Below are 20,203 nucleotides of genomic sequence, written 5' to 3'. Positions count from 1 at the left end.
ATTTGTCAGGTTTTTTGTTTTAAAATGTGGCATTCATACTACAAATATGTAGAAAGAAGACTGAACCTTTGATCATCACTATGTCTGAGATATTGCCCTGCCCATAACCCCATGACCATATGACCCAAAGACGTTAAATCTAGAGATAAATCCAAGTAATGCTGGGGATAGCATTGAGCTTAACTGGAATTTAACATTGCGCTATTCCACTCGCAATATCAACAATCATATCATAAATCAGTATTTTTTAATTATTTTAACATGTTTTAAGGTTGGAGAGCACTTTTTTGTGTTAGCTTCAAAGGCAAGGAAAACACGCTGAAATCTCAAAATTGTGACAGATGTATCCACATGCCACTGTAAGTTTATCATATCCTATTTTTCAATGATTCATTTGTGGCCAAAAACAACAACAATAACAACAATCTAATGTAATCTCAAGGCTGTATTTCTGAGAGCTGGGTTTGTTTTAAACCGCAGCACATGATTTCAAGTGCAACAGAGTTTCGGAATGCCAAAGAACTGCAGTGGGAACAACGTTACAAGCAAAACCAGTTGTTTGGGTTTGGAACCCAGAATATGTTATGTATGGTTGTATTCCATATGTTAAGTTTCCTTAATTGATTATGTCACAATAAAATATGAAGTGTAAAGGTTGATTTTTACTCTAAAGGTGACACTTGGCAGTGGTCAGGTCATTGACCTATGGACAATCAATCAGTGGACACACTAGAATACATGCAACTAATGAGATTGGTGCTTTCCCAGGGACAGATTATGACTTGCAAAGGCCCCGGGGCTAATTATCTGCAAGGAAAAGGTTTCATGGCCAAAAGTTGTTGAGCATGGGGGTTTCGTTGTTGATGGGTTTTCGAGCGGGGGGATCACCAAACTGAATCGTTCAACCTTAAAGCGAACCAAGTCAAGGGCCCCTGGTAGTCAAGGGCCCCTGGGCACTGGCCCCATTGGCCCAGTCGGTAATCCATCCCTATGCTTGCCTGAGTAAAACTTGATGTTGAGAGCCACAATGTTAGGGTGTTGCTGGTGGTTCCAAGGGCACAGCTACTGTAAAACAATTACATAATTTTTCAAAATGGTAAAAAAATGTAAAAATGCTACAGTAAACAAAACTGATTATTTAATGGGTAGTTAGCTTAAAATATATGTTAAAAAATGCTAATATATTTTACATTTGATAGTTTTAAACATTTTTAATTTAGTTTGCAAACATGGCTACTCAGGTCTGCATTCACTGAGCTAAGAGACACTGAATGTGGTTAGCATGGTGTCTGGTTGGAAATTTCTTGTACTGATAAAGTGTTTGTTTTTTTTAAATGGTGTTGGGAGTGCTGATAGTGTGATCCCTAATCAGAAACTAGTACTGTTTTTCTGTTGTTAGTTTTGGCCTTTTCTTTTTTTTTTTGGTTGATTATTTTTATGTATGGTGTTGTATTGTATCCATTTTTCAAAGTGTAAGGTTTTGATTTACTACAACTGATTTTTTTTATCTCTGTAACATGCGCATTCAGGTGGCCTCTGCCCAGAGACTGCAGATGAAAATACAAATCTGGTACAATACATGTATTGTGCATTGCCCCTGCCAAATAAACAATAACATAAAACAAATTTAACAAGACAATACATGTAATGCTTTTTAGATGTAAAAAGATGATTTTTACCATTTAATTCAATGGTAAAAATGTATACTATGTTTAAAAAGAGAATGTAGTTTTTATGGTAAACAACTGAAAAACAATATATAATAATAACAAATAAATTCCCAGAACATTTAACATTCTAATCAGTGAACCGAATAATGTATAAGCATTTACATTTACCATCATGTTTAAAAATAATTTTAAATGATAACAACACAAAATATTGTATAATAGACAGACCTTTTAAACTTTTGGTGTGTGAACACGTAATGGGATGCGTACATTCATTTCAACCCACAATCCGAAATTACAAGCAATTGTACGACCCATGAATTATTTAATAAATACTCAAATGGCCCTTAATGGAAAAAAGGTTCCCCACCCCTGCCTTATGCAAAGAAAATATATTTCCTTATATATTAAGGCTCAATATATTAAATAATTTTCAGTATTTATAATTATATAGAATAATACATTGTGTTAATATATTACAACATACTGAGTAATACATAAGGAATTGCCGCTATATTGGGTGGCAAATATATGACATTATATTTCCTTATATGTTGTAATGTATGTCATTTTATATTCAATAATACACTTCATAATATATAGATGTGATGAAAAATGGTAGAGTGTGCTTAAATATATTTTAACATATATGTTTTACATATTGTCACATTTATATGGGAATATGTATGAGCAATATATGTACACAATTCTGAGGAGTTATATACTGTAATATATTTCCATATATCTGAATATTTATGACATTATATATTTGTAAATATATACATATTGAGTATAAACACATTTAAACATATATGCACTATATTTTAACAAATAAATGGGAACATGTATGTGATATATACGTGCACAATTCTGAGCAAAATATATACTTAAATATATATCCATATATGTAAATATATATAAATATATGTAAATATATATGTATATATATATATATATATATATATATATATATATATATATATATATATATATATATATATATATATATATATATATATATATTCGTATAGTTACAAGTATATCTATATTGAATATACATACATTTTAACATATATATGGGAACACGTATGTTAAATATATATATACAAATATGAGAGAAATATATTCTGTAATATATCTCCAGATGTATTCATTATTGTGGCAGGGCTGAGGGGGGGCCGGGTTGTGATTCCGCATACCCGGCCCCTAATTGGGCTGATTAGCCCGAGAGGGATAAGGGCCGATTGGAGATGGCAGTACGACAGAGAGAGAGTTACGGACAGCTGTCCAATACCTGTGTGTTTGTGTTTGTCTTTGTCTTTTGGTTCAATTCTATATTAAACTACTTATATTATCAAGCCGGTTTTCGCCTCCTCCTTACATTAATCTCTTTACACTGGTGCCGAAACCCGGGAAGGAGGAGGGATGCCCAGTAGTGGAGTTCTCGCCGCAACCATCAACCCCAAAGGAGTAGCTGCAGCCATCTGGCAGAGGACGGAGGAGTCCGGCCGCCTGGAAGCGGAGGAACGGCTGCTGCCCGCGAGTGGAGGAGGGGCTCCCAACCAACCGTCTGGAGCGGTTACTGCTGCCAGGGGTGGGGGAGACCCCTACCGTCCACCAAAATACGGTGGGGCGTTCCGTCGCCAGGGGCCGGAGGACTGCCTCCTATCCACCTGGGGACTCTGGGAGGCATGGCTGTCATCCATTATAGGGTGGAGGAGTGGCCGAGGACCAAGCTAGAACCGGCGAGTAAGTGTTTTTTTTTCTCTCTCTCACCAACTGCCGCTCCGTGTTGGCCTTTCCCTCTTTTTTAAATTTTATTGTTATGCACCAAAGTTTAATGCATAGGGTTAAGGTTTGTTCTAATCCCAAACCCAAAGTACAAGCAATAGTAAAAGTGATGCTTGCCTTAGCACTAATTATGAAGCTTTAAACAAAGAAGAAATTAAAGAAGGTAATGGATGTCTCCAAATACATTTTCCATGATCATTCACAAGGGATCTGTGATTTAATGGTGTTTGGAGGCACTCACACTGAAAAAAATGGCCCCAGATATAGGATGAACAGACGGACTGATCTAGGCACAGAGTAAAGTTTGTATAGATAAACATTTTTTCACAAAGTGCTGAAGAGAGCCCCAGAATCCAGTTACCCAAAACTGAATCTGTCAGAATTAAAAATTAAATGGAACAGAAACAATAATAATGCAATGTACAACCAGGTTAAAAGGCAATAGCTACATAGCAAACAAAACATCTTAAATTGCTGATAGAAAGCACATATCCAAATTCCACCAGTCCACAAGCAGTCTAATCCTAAATGACTTTTTCCAAAGGTTCTTCTAGGACAGATAACCAATCCGAAATGGGTGATTATTTCCACATTTGTCATCTATTTGTGGGACATAAGCAGCCCACAATGGAGTGGCTTGGTGTCCTCTACTTCTAAGCCATTGTTAATGACAAAAATCTAGAGAAAAAAAATCCATCCACAAACCCATAAGAGCATAAGCGCTTGCTACGCTAGATTCTAATTCACCAACAGCTTTAATGCTGCTAACCGCACATGTTCACCCATATTCCAGGAATATCTTGGATTCTTAAAAATACAAATTCTGGTAAAAAAAAAAAAGAAAGAAAAGGAAAGGAAAAAAGGGGCATTGTATTAAAATAACATATGGCAACAGCTAAATCTTTTGAGGAATAATAATTTAGATAAAATAAAGGAGAATTCCGGGTTAAATACAAGTTAAGGTCTACTGACAGCATCAGTGGCATGAAAATAACTTCAATTTATACATCACAATGAAAGGCATTGATGCAAGCAGATGCTCTGTCAAATAAGTAGTACCATCCAAAACTCATACCATTGTTTGAGTCAATATTGCTATGTTGGGCTGCTGAAATAAGAATATTGCTATTCCATCCAACAGAGGTGTTGAAATTGTGCACTGCACTGCAATGCAAGACCTAAATGTATCATAAATATGAAACTTTTGAACTCAGTTATGACCTCAACCCAAAATGCAACCTTCAACTTTTCTCCTCCATGGCAGCAACATTTTATTGAAATTCAAGGCCTGGTCATTAAGGACACGATAAAATGGGAAGTGATCACACACAGACAAGCAGCATATCCCATCTAGACATTTTTGAATCAGTTCCAGTGTGTTTACTCACCCTCATGCCATCCCAGATTGTTTGACTTTTTTCTACAGCAGAACACATTTGAAGTAAAATAGAAAGATATCTCAGCTCAGTAGGTCCTTAAAATGCAAGTGGATGGTGATCTGACTTTTGAAGCTTCAAAAATCAACAGTCAGCATAAACATCATCCAAATGACTCCAGCGGTTACATTAATGTCTTCTAAAGCGATACGATCACTTCTTGTGTGAAAAAGATAAATATTTAGGTACTTCTTAAATATATATTATCTTTCCGGTCAGCAGCAGTATGCGTGAGAACTGACACACGTGCGACACACCTGGAAGAGCAGCGCTGTTTACAACGGAGTAGGAGGAACACTGTACAGAACCTTTGTTGGTTTTGGTTTAGATCTGTATTTGTGTCTGTTTGTTTACTCTCAATGGTGTGTTTGTGTGCTTGTCCTAGATGCCTCAACCGAGAGAAAAATATTAGATTACCTCTGTAACACATACCAATGCGAATACATCACGAGGAAATGCGTGAACGCAGCACTCTTGTACCGGCAGCAATGATTTATTGTTACAAAGTACTTAAATGCAGTTTTTCACACAAAAAGTGATCATTTCGCTTTAGAAGACATTCATTTAACCACTGGTGTCGTATGGATGCCGTTCATGCTTACTGTCTGTGATTTTCAAAAGTACGATCACTATCCACTTACATTTTTAAGAACCTACTAAGCAAATATGCAAATATATACAAAACAAATATTAAGCCATTTGTTTTGAAAGCAATATCCCATGCATGGCTGACAATTTTTATCACTGAATTCAATGAGGTCACCACAAAATTGAGAAATCACTTGAAAGCTAATCAGCATTCTAAGCAACAGTAAGCCTGGCTTGTTGTCCAACACCATATATGCACAACAATGAGCCTTTTATAATGCAGATATGGGTATACAACCAAGATTTACAGGATTCTTTCAGCAGATATCATCGTTATGAGTCATTAGAGACACACCTAAGGGAGCATGCCTTCAACATTGTGTAGGACCGGATAAGGAGTCTCCTACCTGAGCTTCAACAATGTACATCTTCATTGTGTCTACAGATTCAGAAGATATAGGGGATTGCTTCAAATGGGCAAAGCTCATCTTGATAATAGGGGCTTGTTGACGCCACAATTTCACTGTTATGTTTTCTGTAATTTCTTCAACAGGCAGCATACCAGATGTATTTTTGCAGTGATCTTTGTGTTATATGGGAAACAACAGTAAATGGCACAAGTACAAGCATTGAGTGTTCAAAACATTAACTCATTTCAGGTCCATAATAATAACTCATGGCTGACTGAGATGCATCCACTGAACAGGAAACAGTGTGAATGTACACATAAGACAAACATATTGAGGTCCAATCTCAAATCCTTTAGGAATGATTAAACCAAAACAGCATCAACAGATTAAGTGCCAACAGACAGTGATACTGCTGTCTAGAGAGATACAGTAAACCAATTCAAACTTTTGGTGCAATGTGCAGACAAAAGAATTTGCACTAATCCGTATTGATGATGCACTAATCTCAAAATGTGTTCTGCGAGACACAGCATGTAGACAGCCTAAACAATGGGTAATCCAGAGGAATGAGGTACAAATTGCTCAACATGTTTATTCTGAAATAGTACTGTAAAAACTGTCAGCCTAGACTGCATGAGGAAAACAAATATTCTCTTGCTAACTACTAGAAATTAAAGACATCTCAATTTTTTGTGCTGCTTTGAAGTCCTTCAGTGGCACTGCCATGGTTTTGACATGAAAGAGAACATACTGGTATTCTCAGCACGTGCTTGAAGCCATGGTGGAGCACTATTCCCAAGAAAAACTGTTCCTTGAGTAGTAGATCCTCTGCCATTTTATTGATCCTTTCTCCCCAGTGGGTTTGATTTATGAAGAGCTCTTGGTTACTGACTGATTGTAAAAAATCTAAAAGTTGGCTTGTCAAATAAATCGAAGCATAATTATGTAAAAAGAAAATGAAGAGAGGAGGTGAAAAAATTAATAAGCCACATTTGGGCAGCAAGGGAATTAGGAATGAGGTTTGTGTATTTTTGTAACTACTGATCTCCTGAGATTTTCACATACAACTAGGCCCTGAAATGATTAGTCGACATTATCGGCAACGTCGACAATTAAAAAAAAAATTTAAACAATAAAAAAAAAATGTGTTGACGAACAGTCGTTTGATCTAATTTAATGTAACATGAGTTCACTTTAAACTCTATTGATGAGAGCAGCATTGCAGCTCACGCCTGACTGAGGAGAGGAAGAATTACACAGCTCACAGAGTGAATTATAATGCAAAAATATAAAGTAAGTAATTAAAGTAGCACTCTTGTTGTGTAATAAGTGGAGCTGGAGCTGCCGCTCGGCTGAAGCAAAACTTGCATGTCGAGCGTCTTTAAAGGAAACATCTTTAATGCAGTTATATTTAATGCGTTAAAGCTTTATTATAGTTCAAATAATATGGAAGCAGATCATGTAAATAACTACAAACTCCGAATCTGCCATTTTTCGGTGTGGTCAGCACCTCTTCAATGGGTTGCGCAAATGTCCCGATCTAAGGGGAAGAGATTGAAACTGCATCCAGCTGAGGCACACTCTGTCACGGGGACAATCATCCCTCGCGCGCACACGCTTGCTGTGGCTAGATTATAACGTGATGGCTAAATATGTTTTTGATTTGTTTTTGTTTTGGCTTGTTTTCCATAATAAATATGTAAAACTCTTTTAAAACAATGTACATTTACTTTAGCAACTATACTGCAGAGGAAAAAATTGCTATCTGAGAATGTTGAATATAATATTAAAAATACTAATATTTTAAAACGTCTAAAAATCCTTTTTAAAAAGATGCATTCACCTGAGAAGCAGCATATAAGATATTTACACTTGCTTTTAGAGAATAGATCTTAAATCTAAGTATATTTTGTCTTTACTGCACTCGCAGATGTATATCAAGTGAAAAAATACACTTATATACAAAATACACTTACTGTATATTTATGATACATTCTCTTCAAACAAGTCTAAATATCTTATATGTTGCTTCTCAAGAAAATGTATCTTGTTTTAAGGATTTTTAGACATTTTTAAATGGAAAACAAGACAAAACACTTGATAACAATAGGATTTTTTTGCTGTGAATTTCTTTACTGAACTAAAATTATCAAAATATTTTTCCCCCTTTAATTCAGTGAATGTTATTTAGAGGTATTTTTAAAAGATGATTTTTTCCTCTTTATTGTTATTAAGCACTCTTAATACCTTTTAAGTTGGGACACAAGCAGAATAATCGGTTAAGAGCTAATGATTAATCACTGCAATAACCGCCGAATAGTCGAATAATCATTCTAATAATCATTAGATTAATCGATTATCAAAATAATCCCCTACATACAATAGTCTCTAGAATTTACTCCAAATGGTGCCAAAAACAAAAAACATCCAGTGAGTGGCAGTTCTGTGGACGGAAATGACTTGTTGATGAGAGAGGTCAACAGAGAATGGCTAGACTGGTTTGAACAGACAAAGTCTACGGTAACTCAGATAACAGCTGTAAAATTGTGGTGAGAATATAATCTCTGAATGCTATTCTGAGATTTACATTTTCATGAATGCATTGGACAGATGCTTTTATACAAAGTAATTTACAGTGCACTTATTACAGAGACAATCCCCCTGTAGCAACCAGGATTTAAGTGCCTTGCTCAAGGACACAATGGTGGTGGCTGTGGGGAACGAACCAGCAACCTTCTGATTACCAGTTATGTGCTTTAGCCCACTATGCCACCACCACACGGGTTGGCGCTGATCTCAAGGGGAACCTACACAATATTAGGCAGATGGTTTTAATGTTGTGGCTGATCGGTGAATATATACTGTATATTGTATCCATATGCATTGGGGCCCAAAAGTCTGAGAGAAAACACTGGTGAAAATCATAATTTTCTAATAATATTTCCTTTTTCGATACAAATTATGTTATCAGCATAACTACAGTTAAATTTCAACTAAAAAAATAATATATTAATTTCATAATTTTTTAGTATTTCCTAGTAGACTCCAGTAGTTTGTGCAAAAATAATGATCCATGTTATAACTGCATGATTCACTGGACTGTCATAACTATATTCTCTTCACAATACAACTACTGTATATATATATTGTTTATATACTTTTTATTTTTTATTTCTATTGTATGTGGATTCTATATTGTGTGTATTGTTTACTGTACATTGTATATTATTATTGTGTTGTGTAAGTATGTGTACATTTGATATGTAAATTGTGTTGTGTAAATATGTTGTTTATTGTAAATTGGTATATGTCTCGTCACTGTCATGACTGCTATGTTGCTCGGAACTGCACACAAGACTTTCACCTACTGTTGCACTTGTGTATATGGTCATGTGACAATAAAGTGATTTGATTTGACTTAAAGAGCATTTTATGTGCTTAAATGAAAACAAGGAAATGCAAACAATTAAATGTTAACATGTTAAAGGCATAGTTCACTCAGAAATTATAACTGTCTCATCATTTGACACCCTTATGCCCTTTCAAAGTCATATTACTTCTTTCTTTTGTGGAACACAAATTAAGTTATTTTCAAAGTCATACAAGTTTGAGACGATGAGAGAATTATAATTTTTGGGTGAACTTCTCCTTTTATGACACAAACTTGTTTGTATGATTCATAGAAATAGTGCAGAATCTTAAATTGTTCTCATAAAATTCACATTATATATATATATATATATATATATTAAATTTGACAAAATACTAAAATAAAAAAATAAAAAACATTTCCCAGATAATTCTAGATTTTCAATAGGGTCTTTTGGACCAACTGTAAATGCAATATAGGAGTTGTTGCAAATAAGAAAAAGTCAGACAGAATTACCAGTGGTGTTTGTTTGTTTGCTTTTGATCTATTCTACATCTCTCTACAACTCCTTTGTATGCAGACAGAGATGAGATTCAGGTTCTAATCCAGGCCTGGCGAATGACCTAATGCAAACATACCCACTCCAAAAACCTGCTCCATAATAGAAATCTAATAGGATTACTGGTTCTCTGACAGAATTTCTCCCCTGTATCGAGATTATCATCAAATACTGTATTTTGGCTGAGAACGCAATCATAATTCAATCCACTGAGTACTACACATTAAAAATGAGATTTATGTATAAAATAAACAGCGGTTTTGCCTTGAGCTTTCAAATGAAATGAAACATCAAATAGTGCGTAGTGGCGTAGTGGCTAAAGCACAGGGCTGTTAATCAGAAGGTCACAGGTTCTAACCCCACGGCCACCACCATTGTGTCCTTGAGCAAGGCACTTAACTCCAGGTTGTTCCAGGGGGATTGTCCCTGTAATAAGTGCACTGTAAGTCACTTTGGATAAAAGCGTCTGCCAAATGCATAAATGTAAATGTAAATGATTATGACTCAGTCCTCAGCGTGTGATTTGGAAACAGTAGGCCACATCTTCATTAGCTACCAGAGGCAGATGAAGCGTATGTAGAAAGAGGTGGGCATCTACCTCCCATCCAAAAAGCCTGTTGCCATGGTGGCCAGTCCTGACGGATCCACTGCAAATGATATTGGCTCATATTGCCTTACATTTATTGTAGGAGATATTCATTATTCACAAAAGGTGATGTTGGAGAGAATGGATTACATCCTGTTTAAAAAAATTTTTTTATGAGATTGCGTGATTACGAAAGTATGAATGAAAAAAAGGGGTTGTTCACTGAATTCAAATATATATAAACTAGTGATAGACTGTTATATCAGCCAGGTTTATTAATCAGGTGGTATTTGGCCACTATGAGATTATAAGCATCGGCATTTGCCCGAACAGGTATGTTTGTACCCTATTGTGACCGCAAATCTACCGAGATCCTTGTCAATAATAAGTGCAATTATTCTATTATATCTCTTTTTCAATTATTTTTTTTGTTGAGTTTTTAGAAATGAATTATTATGTAAAATAAGTGTTCATGTTAATTTATCAATTTTATCAATATCATCTTTGTTATCACAAAATTGATATAATTTATGTATAACGGCCATCGGTTTAAAAAATAGAAATACATGTTGATATACCACTGAACTTGACAAGCCTAAACTTTAGCTAAGCGTGAGATATAACATAGACAAAGTTCTTCCAATACATAAACAATAAAAGTGTTGCAGTGAAATCATTTATGTAAGGCAATTTCCTATTCAACTTCTTAGGAAAGACCTGCATTTGAATTAAGGAGCCACAGAGTCCAGGCAATGTGCTAAATGATGGTTTCAGCATTAAGTCCATGCTCATATCATGTTCTTTGGTTCGGTTCATTGTCATCTTAAAACATACATTATTCTCATGCGTTCCAGACATACGATTAAGGAAACCTATCCACTAGAAACACATGCTGTGTTCCAGTGTCATGACCCCAAATATGACTGTTTCCTTCACTGTGGGAAGCCAGAAGAAAAGTGGTATTTTATTGTAACTATGGGGACTAAACCAAAAATACACAGTTGAGCTATTCAGAGAAAGCATTAGAAGGTAATGAGTGTCATTATGAAAAGGCCATCACATAGTGCTTGCTTTGACAAAAACGTATTGTTATTGAATGGTTCAACAGGATTAATTCAGTTTGTCAGACCAGAGTGCCACTGTTTACTTAATTCTCCACTTTGACTCCTTCCGAAAAACTCGATTTTGCTGTTTGACAGATCCGTCTAAATCCACAGAGGAAGTAATGAGGTTTAATGAACACCTTCCGCAGACATCACAGTGAAACCATGACCTTTGTTGGATGATGTCTAAACATGCACATTTCTGTGAAAGGGAGTTCACGGCTTTGTATTCAAAGAACCATAGCAGTTCTACTGCATTGTTAAAGAAAAGGCCACTGGCGGTCATGACTGAATGATGGTATTGTAAGGTGTGTGAGTGATTGACTCTTGAGTTTATGAAAAGACTTGGTTTGAAACTGTTTGCTGCATGCTGTCTCACATTTACTGACAATGCTTTCTTGAAACACAAACGAAAGCAGATCTCTAGAGGGCTAACCACACTCCAATGGGGCCAACAGTGAAAGTTTAGGCCAGAAACACTAGTACTTGGCCAACGCATAGCAACACAAGTGTGTGGTCAAATTATTTAAGCAATATGATACTTGCAATCATGCTGTTGTGCTGAATATTAGCACGGCTGTGATTTAGCCTCACGTAATAACACTTGTGAGAGTGACATTGCTTTTATACATAATTTTTATAAATAGGAAGTTAATATTTAGTAACTTGAATTTTAGAAAATTTAAGAATAGCAATGTTATTCATTTTGCTCCAACAGCAAAAATAGTTCCTAAAGAAACCAAAACAGAATCAAATATTGCAAGAAGCCAAGCAACACACCGCTGAGGAACATGGGTAAGTAGAGTTATACCAACAGTGAAATATCCCAATGCTGTTAAAATTCATACACTGATAAGCCACAACATTAAAACCACCTGCCTAATATTGAAGGCCCCTCTCATGCCGCCAAACAGCACCAACCCACATAACAGAATAGCATTCTGATATGCTATTCTTCTCACCACAATTTTACAGAGCTGTTATCTGAGTTACCGTAGACTTTGTCTGTTCTAACCAGTCTGGCCATTCTCTGTTGACCTCTCTCATCAAGGCGTTTCTGTCCACAGAACTGCCACTCACTGGATGTTTTTTTTATTCTAGAGATTGCTGTGCATGACAATCCCAGGAGATCAGCAGTTACAGAAATACTTAAACCAGCCCATCTGGCACCAACAATCATCCATGCGATTATCTAAGCAACCAATCTTTGGCAGCAGTTGTAGTGTATAAAATCATGCAGATATGGATCAGAAGCTTCAGTTTTTGTTCAAATCAACCATCAGGATGGGAAAAAAAATGTGATCTCAGTGATTTCGATAATCTCATGATTGTTGGTGCCTGATGCATGTTGGTGCTGTTTTGACAGCACGAGGGGTCCTACACAATATTAGGCAGGTGGTTTTAATGTTGTGGCTGATCGGTGCATTAGCACTCAGCATCTTGGCAGTGTAATGGAGGATACGTGATAAATTTTTGTATAGGACTTTTTTTTATTGAACTTTCTCATAGCCCATACTTGCCACAGTAGTACATTTTGGGGTATCTTATTAGGACTCCATAAGCTTTTCAGAGATAAAAAATAATTGTGAGTTTGGCTTCCTCTCCTTGGTCTACATCTATGACATTGCAATTTACATTTATGCATTTGGCAGACACTTTTATCCAAAGCGACTTACAGAGCCCTTATTACAGGGACAATCCCCCTGGAGCAACCTGGATTTAAGTGCCTTGCTCAAGGACACAATGGTGGTGACTGTGGGGATCGAACCAGTGACCTTCTGATTAACAGATTACCAGTTATGTGCTTAGACCACTACACTACCACCACTCCAATTCAGCACATCAAATACAATATTAATATATATATATATATATATATATATATATATATATATATATATATATATATATATATATATATATATATATATATATATATATATATATATATATATATATATATATGTCTACATTTTTAAAGTTTGCTTTGTTGTTGTTTGTTATTTTGTGGTGGGCATGAATGGATTGTGAGATGTACCTCAAAAGCCTGCTGAATCATATCTGATACACTCATGCAGGCCTGCCCAAACTCCTGACTGGGTCTCTGAAAACTTCTATCTAATGGGCCCCCCTTCTGTCCGGCTCAACGGGAGGTAGGGGGATGGGGTGTTTACTTTCAGAAGAGCATGGAAATTTCACCAGGAGACAGTAGATTTCTAATACATAGCATAAAACAAGATTTTCAGAGATGTTTTAAGTAATGTTGAGGATGTAGAGGCTTTAGAAAATCATGTATTGAATACAAAATGCATGACAATATAGGTTTAACCTTTTTCGACCCCACGTCCACATGTGTGGATGTTGTATTTTGCCTTTGCTGTGTGCAATTCATAATTTTGATTATTTTAAACCAACTGAATAATGTTCCCTGTGATGGACTGGCGACCTGTCCAGGGTGTCCCCCGCCTTTCGCCCAATGTTAGCTGGGATAGGCTCCAGCCCCCCGCGACCCTGTACACAGGATAAGCGGTTGACGATGGATGGATGGATGGATGAATAATGTTCACAACACTTTACACTGCCATTTAAGTGTTAAACTTCTGGCGCGCGGCGCCACATGACACAACAGCATGCTCCTACGGGCACAACGCCAACAAAAATGCCTCCTCTTTAAGTTTTTTGATTGAAGCTTGTTTGGTTGAAAAGAGTAGCATCTCTAGTTTCGTTTGAAATAAAAAAAAACAATACATTTTTGTGCATCAATGCGCTGATAAACATGAAGTTCACATCTGAAGAAAATGGGACCTTATTCCCTCAAAAGTTGAAAAAACATGTTAGTTATTTTGAATAACTTTCTAAATTAACATATCTGTGGGTCATTTCGCATCATTTGTTTCATTCAGTTTCAGGCTGCAGATGAAGTTTGTACAACTCGACATGTTTGGCAGACATGGGCCAATTTTAGTACATAGATTCAGAATTGTATAATTCAAAATGTTATGTTAACATGGTTGGCAGCGATTGGATGATGCTGGCCATTACTTTGAAAAAGAATTGTTTATTCAGCTTTATAGAAAATCTGCTGTAAATATCTATAACGTTGCAAAAACATGAATAACCAAGACTCCTGGAAACATAATCAATTTGATGAGAAAATCTTACATTCTATAGCTAGGTATTATTTAAAATTTCACAACTTAGTCCTGCTGTCCACATATGAGGACATACATTTTTAGGAAAATGATTTGCTCTAAAAAAAAGTTTTTTGCTTGTTTATTAGGTGTTACTAGTTACAATACTCAAGGAGGCGACAGAGTTACCTTCAAATGTGTGATGCCATTAAACTAGGTTATTCAGGTAGGTAGCTATATGAACATGTTACAGTTCAACTCTGATTTCCTCTGCCAATTTCAAACCGTTGCTCTGCCATGACAACAGCTGACCTGAAACTGTCAAGAAAAACTGACCTTAGAAACAGTTTATTCTTATTCCCAAAACAGCGCACCTTGCGCTGAGAATGAATTGCGCTGTGACACATTTTAAAATGTATTGTGTAAAATCTAGCTCATGCAGCTATAAGTGTCAGCTTTTATATACTTGCAAAGAGTATGTTTGTGAATGTGAGTTTATAAATAAGAAGCAAAAATCTCATGAAGTCTTGATTTAATTCATGGCAAGACATTGTTTCACCTACTGTAGAGGGATTAAAATTTCAAAAAGGCCTATATAATAACTTCTTTAGTGTGGTATGTACAACTGCCACACCTGATTTTCCCTTAATAATCCACTCTGACGTGCTGATCCTATCGCAACTTGCAGGTATAAGCATGTAAATACCAACTTGACAACACCTTTCCTGCAGCTGACTGTCTGCTTGAAAGAATGGGAAGATCATTCTTGCCCTCTACAACCACACGTCCTGTTTTCACTGTGTTACACAACAGCAGCTGGCTGACCATCAACATGTCCATACACACTGTGGGCCCCGGCCAATTCAGTTCTGTTCATTTGCTGGCTAGGGTGACACAATGGAGGCTCATTTTTTAAGTGAATCTGAATACTCAACTCTGACTGTAGATGGTCCAGTTGCATTTTGGAAAATCTTGTGAATCCAGAGAAAACTAAACAGAGATTCCTTTGAATGTCTTGTGGTTTATGAGTGTCTAATACTTAATCCAGACAGTACAGTAATTTAAATAGCAAATTATTAAGCCCAAAGTATTCTTCGGTTTTGACACAAAAACTTAGCGTCTGCATACAGTTGAACGCTAGCCTTACAAAGTATACTTTATATGACTGTGCACATACAGTATATAGGCAGTGGCAAATCTATCTTCTGGCACTTCTTCATGACAACAATGGTTCAACTGTGAGTGTTGCCACTTTGTGGACCCACTAATCAGTGCAAATAATTCTAGGCGTATGCGCATACTTCACGTTCAAAGATACGCAACTCGAAAATATGTGCCACACAAATTCAGAGCTCAAGCTCTCTGCTGATGACAAAATATGCGGCATGCACCTGCGGCATGCTGAAACTAAATCTTTATCCAGAGAAGAAGTGTGTGAGTAAATATTCAACTCACCATGGCAACTACAGGGTCATTGCCATCAAATGTAGAAATCATCCTTCAAAGGTGCAACAAGTACATGGGCTATGTACTGAATAAAGTAGCATACTATTTCCTATAGGCCCTATACTGCATGTTGCCCACTGTTTTTTAATACCAGGCGAAAATCTATGCGTTACGCAATGATAAATCTTTCAAATAGTCTGCCCCAATGTTTAATTCTGAGTGGTAACCAGTTATCATTTTTAGAAATTAAAAAGTTATGTTGCATTTTTATTACAATTTTGTGTAATTTGTCTTGGCAGTCAGATTAAATAACAAGTTAAGAATGAAATATATAATCATAATTGTTATTGATGTTTTTGAGTCACACTGGAAATGGAAGGTCAAGTCCCACATTGTGGTACTTAGCATACTGATCATAGTCTACTCTAGTGCACATTTTGGCAAATGTAGTAGGTTATTCGGGTATTCCATGCATACAGAAAATTCCTTTTCTGCCTCAGAGGCACAAAGCGGCTGGGAAGGGCAGAGCTCTGAGCTTCACTCACAGTTTGTTTCATAAATGTCTTGGTGCATGATGGAATCGGGGCGGACTGTTTATAGGGAGACCTGGGACTTTTCCCGGTAAGCTGTCCATGAAACGGGGCCGAACGGTGCCGAACAGGCAGCAATTAGCTGAAACGGGCTGCTGCGTTATGCATAATATCACTGCTGTTGAACAGACTTCATGCTGCCTCAGTTTCTGAGACTGAAGAGAACTTTAACTGAACAGATGGGGCCAAGGAATAAGTTCAGATTCTTCAGTGTTCTTTTGAACAATCATGTATGATAACATATTTGCACCCATGTGACCGACAAACTCTGTGACTCATGTAATTAGAATTCATGTGAAGCAGTGAATCTGCCTGTGCTGACTAAACTAATGACATCAAGACTTTCACTGTGCTGAAATCAACAGCACTAAAAAGTGCTGTTGATCAGCTCATATATCGATGCCATGAGAATTGCCAGGCCTGAGAATTAAAGGGATAACTCACCCAAAAATGAAAATTCTTTCGTCATTTACTCAACCTCATGCCATCCCAGATGTGTTTGACTTTCTTTCTTCTGCCTAACACAAACAAAGATCTTTGAAAAATATCTCTGCTCTGTATGTTTATACAATGCAAGTGAATGGTGATCAGACCTTTGAAGCTTCAAACAGCAGCATAAAAGTAATCCATACAACTCCAGTGGTTTAATCCATGTCTGCTTAAATGATCTAATCAGTTTTAGGTTAGAACAGACCTTAATATAACGAATGTTTCTCTGTACATCTTGCCATTACATTCTCTAGGCACGATCAGGATTTCAAGCAAGATTATACTTCCTAGTGCTTGACGCAGATGGTGCTAGGAAGTGTAATCAAGCTTGAAATCATCAATGACAAGGAGATTGCTAATGTCAAGGTTTATAGTGAAAAAAGGAGTACAAGCGGCCGAAATGGGTTTCCTCAGAAGGGTGGCAGGCTTCTCCCTTAGAGATAGGGTGAGGAGCTCAGTCATCCGTGAGGAGCTCGGAGTAGAGCCGCTGCTCCTCTGCATCGAAAGGAGTCAGTTGAGGTGGTTTGGGCATCTGGTAAGGATGCCCCCTGGCCGCCTCCCTAGGGAGGTGTTTCAGGCACGTCCAGCTGGGAGGAGGCCTCGGGGAAGACCCAGGATTAGGTGGAGAGATTACATCTCCACACTGGCCTGGGAATGCCTCGGGGTCCCCCAGTCAGAGCTGGTTAATGTGGCTCGGGATAGGGAAGTTTGGGGCCCCCTGCTGGAGCAGCTGGCCCCGCGACCAGACTTCGGATAAGCGGTTGAAGATGGATGGATGGATGGACTTCATAAGACATGGGTTAAACCACTAGGGTCTAATTGATTACCAATATGCTGCCTTTATTTGCTTTATGGAGCTTCAAAGTTTTGGTGACCATTCGCTAGCACTGTATGGACCTACAGAGCTGAGATATCTTTCTAAAATCGTAATTTGTGTTCTGCAGAAGAAAGAAAGTCATACACATCTGGGAGAGCATGAGGGTGAGTAAATGATGAGAGAATTTTCATTTTTGGCTGAACTATTCCTTTAAGTCTGTTCCCTATGCCCCTTGGTAAACTATAATAAACATTCACTAAACATATTTAAGACAATAAGTTGCTTTAATTGTCTGATTAATTATGATGACAACTACAGTATATGGATGTCCTGTGATCACAATATAACATCAAAGTTTTGTCGTGAATTGCTGTTATAATAATTATTAAAAATGAAAAACTGTAGAACATGAATGTATACATGCTTCATAGAAAATAAGCATTTCAATGCCCAGTCTTTCAGCATGATCTGTGCGTATGATTATTGGCATGTAAAGCGCAACAACGCCCCCCATCCCGAATTCACCAGAACATCATTACTGCAAACGGTTTCAAGTGATGGTGTTGCATTCGTATCTAGTGATAAATATTAAGCATCTGTGTATGATGTAGCACTGCAGCAACAACTGTAACACAATAACACAATTCATTATACAACAAACCAGCGAAATCGTGCCATTTCCTTCTCAGCTAAGGATCCGTGTCCTTAAAGAGTCCACATTCATTGAACTGATCACTTGAGAACAAAGTGGAAGCGTCTCAAAATCCAAGTGAACTGCCTACTTTATTTTATTTTATTATTTTATTTTTAAGGCAGTTATTTTGAGCATCATTCCGAGTCAGCAGAGGAACTGGACGTACGCGATTGTGATGCTCAAAATGCTGTTTGCGGTTAGGAAGCTCACTAGATTTCGAGACACAGCCAGTGTCTATGTTTTTGGACCACACTGTAATCAATTAAACAGACCAAAAAGACCAACTGTTTTTAAAGACTCAGTGTTTTGGGGAAGAAACCCAAACATCAACGCAGAATAACTTAAACCTAAAATCCCGTTTGAGGTTTTTCTACGATTAACCCTTAATTTACCACAAACTGACAGAGACCCATATTAAAACACAGAGATGAGACTCATCAACAATCTTATGAACTGTCTGTGAAATCATGTGTGTCGTTTAAAGGGAGATCTGAATATTCACGCGCAAACTGAAGTTGTAAACTATGCGATTGTGTTCTTACCTGAATCGGGGTGAATCCTTAATACATTCCTCAAAATCCACCGTCATTTTCGCAGATATCCCGTCTTTCAGTTAAAACATTTAGAATACCATTGACGACGGCTGTCGTGCGACTAAATGTAAAATATGAGAGTCCCCTTTCCCCGGTAAAACAGTGACACTCTGACACTTCCAGATCAATGTGGCGCTGAGCGAACTAAGGGGCCGTCATCAAACATGTGGCTAAAAATTAAGGGAGCGTCTTTGTAAATGTAACCATCATTTTACTGAGTTCAAATCCACCAGATTTACATGTACATATATTCATTTGGCAGACGCTTTTATCCAAAGCGACTTACTTAAGAGGAAAACATAAGTGAATCATCTTAAGGAGACAGTGGTACGAAAAGTGCCATATAACAAAGTTTCACTAGCATCAGAATAGTTTTCAAAACAGATAAACGTGCAACAAGATGTGTGTGTAAATTTGTATGTAGTAGCTTTGCAGCCATTTTAAAAGTGGGGGGACTCAGCTGTCAGTAGGTATGGCTCTCACAGACCCAACACTTACAGTACAGTCTCCACAAACATGTTATGATAGGTGTGGGTGAGAAAAAGATCACTTTTACATTCTTTTTGTAGTGTTTTTGATGATTCACATTCTTCATGCATATCACCCCCTACTGGGAAAGGAGAAGAATTTCAAGCAAAAAAGGACTTAAATATTGATCTATTTCTGACCTACGCCTATCATATCACTTCTGAAGATATAGATTAAAACACTTGAGTGATATAGATTACTTTAATGCTACCTTTATGTGCTTTTTGGAGCATCAAATTTGTGGCACCTATCCACTTGCATTATATGGACCAAAAGAGCTGGAATATTCTTCAAAAAAATCTTAAATTGTGTTCTGCAGAAGACAGAAAGTCATACACATATGGAATGGCATGAGGGTGAGTAAAAAATGAGAGAATTAACATTTTTGGGTGAACTGTCCCT

The 20,203-nt window shown here is 37.0% G+C and overlaps 1 protein-coding gene across 1 annotated transcript in view; it reads right to left on the bottom strand.

Annotated features, from left to right (window-relative positions):
* Positions 1-19,407, bottom strand: part of acap3b (ArfGAP with coiled-coil, ankyrin repeat and PH domains 3b) — an 84,086-nt gene extending 64,679 nt beyond the window's left edge. The window contains exon 1 of the mRNA XM_052111755.1: positions 19,223-19,407. Within this exon, the coding sequence (XP_051967715.1) occupies positions 19,223-19,269 (47 nt within the window). The 5' untranslated portion in view covers positions 19,270-19,407. The remainder of the gene's footprint in view (positions 1-19,222) is intronic.
* Positions 19,408-20,203: the final 796 nt, after the last annotated feature.

The sequence above is a fragment of the Xyrauchen texanus genome, chromosome 39 (assembly GCF_025860055.1).
Source record: "Xyrauchen texanus isolate HMW12.3.18 chromosome 39, RBS_HiC_50CHRs, whole genome shotgun sequence".
Classification (NCBI taxonomy): Eukaryota; Metazoa; Chordata; class Actinopteri; order Cypriniformes; family Catostomidae; genus Xyrauchen; species Xyrauchen texanus.
This window is presented reverse-complemented; position numbering and strand designations above follow the sequence as displayed.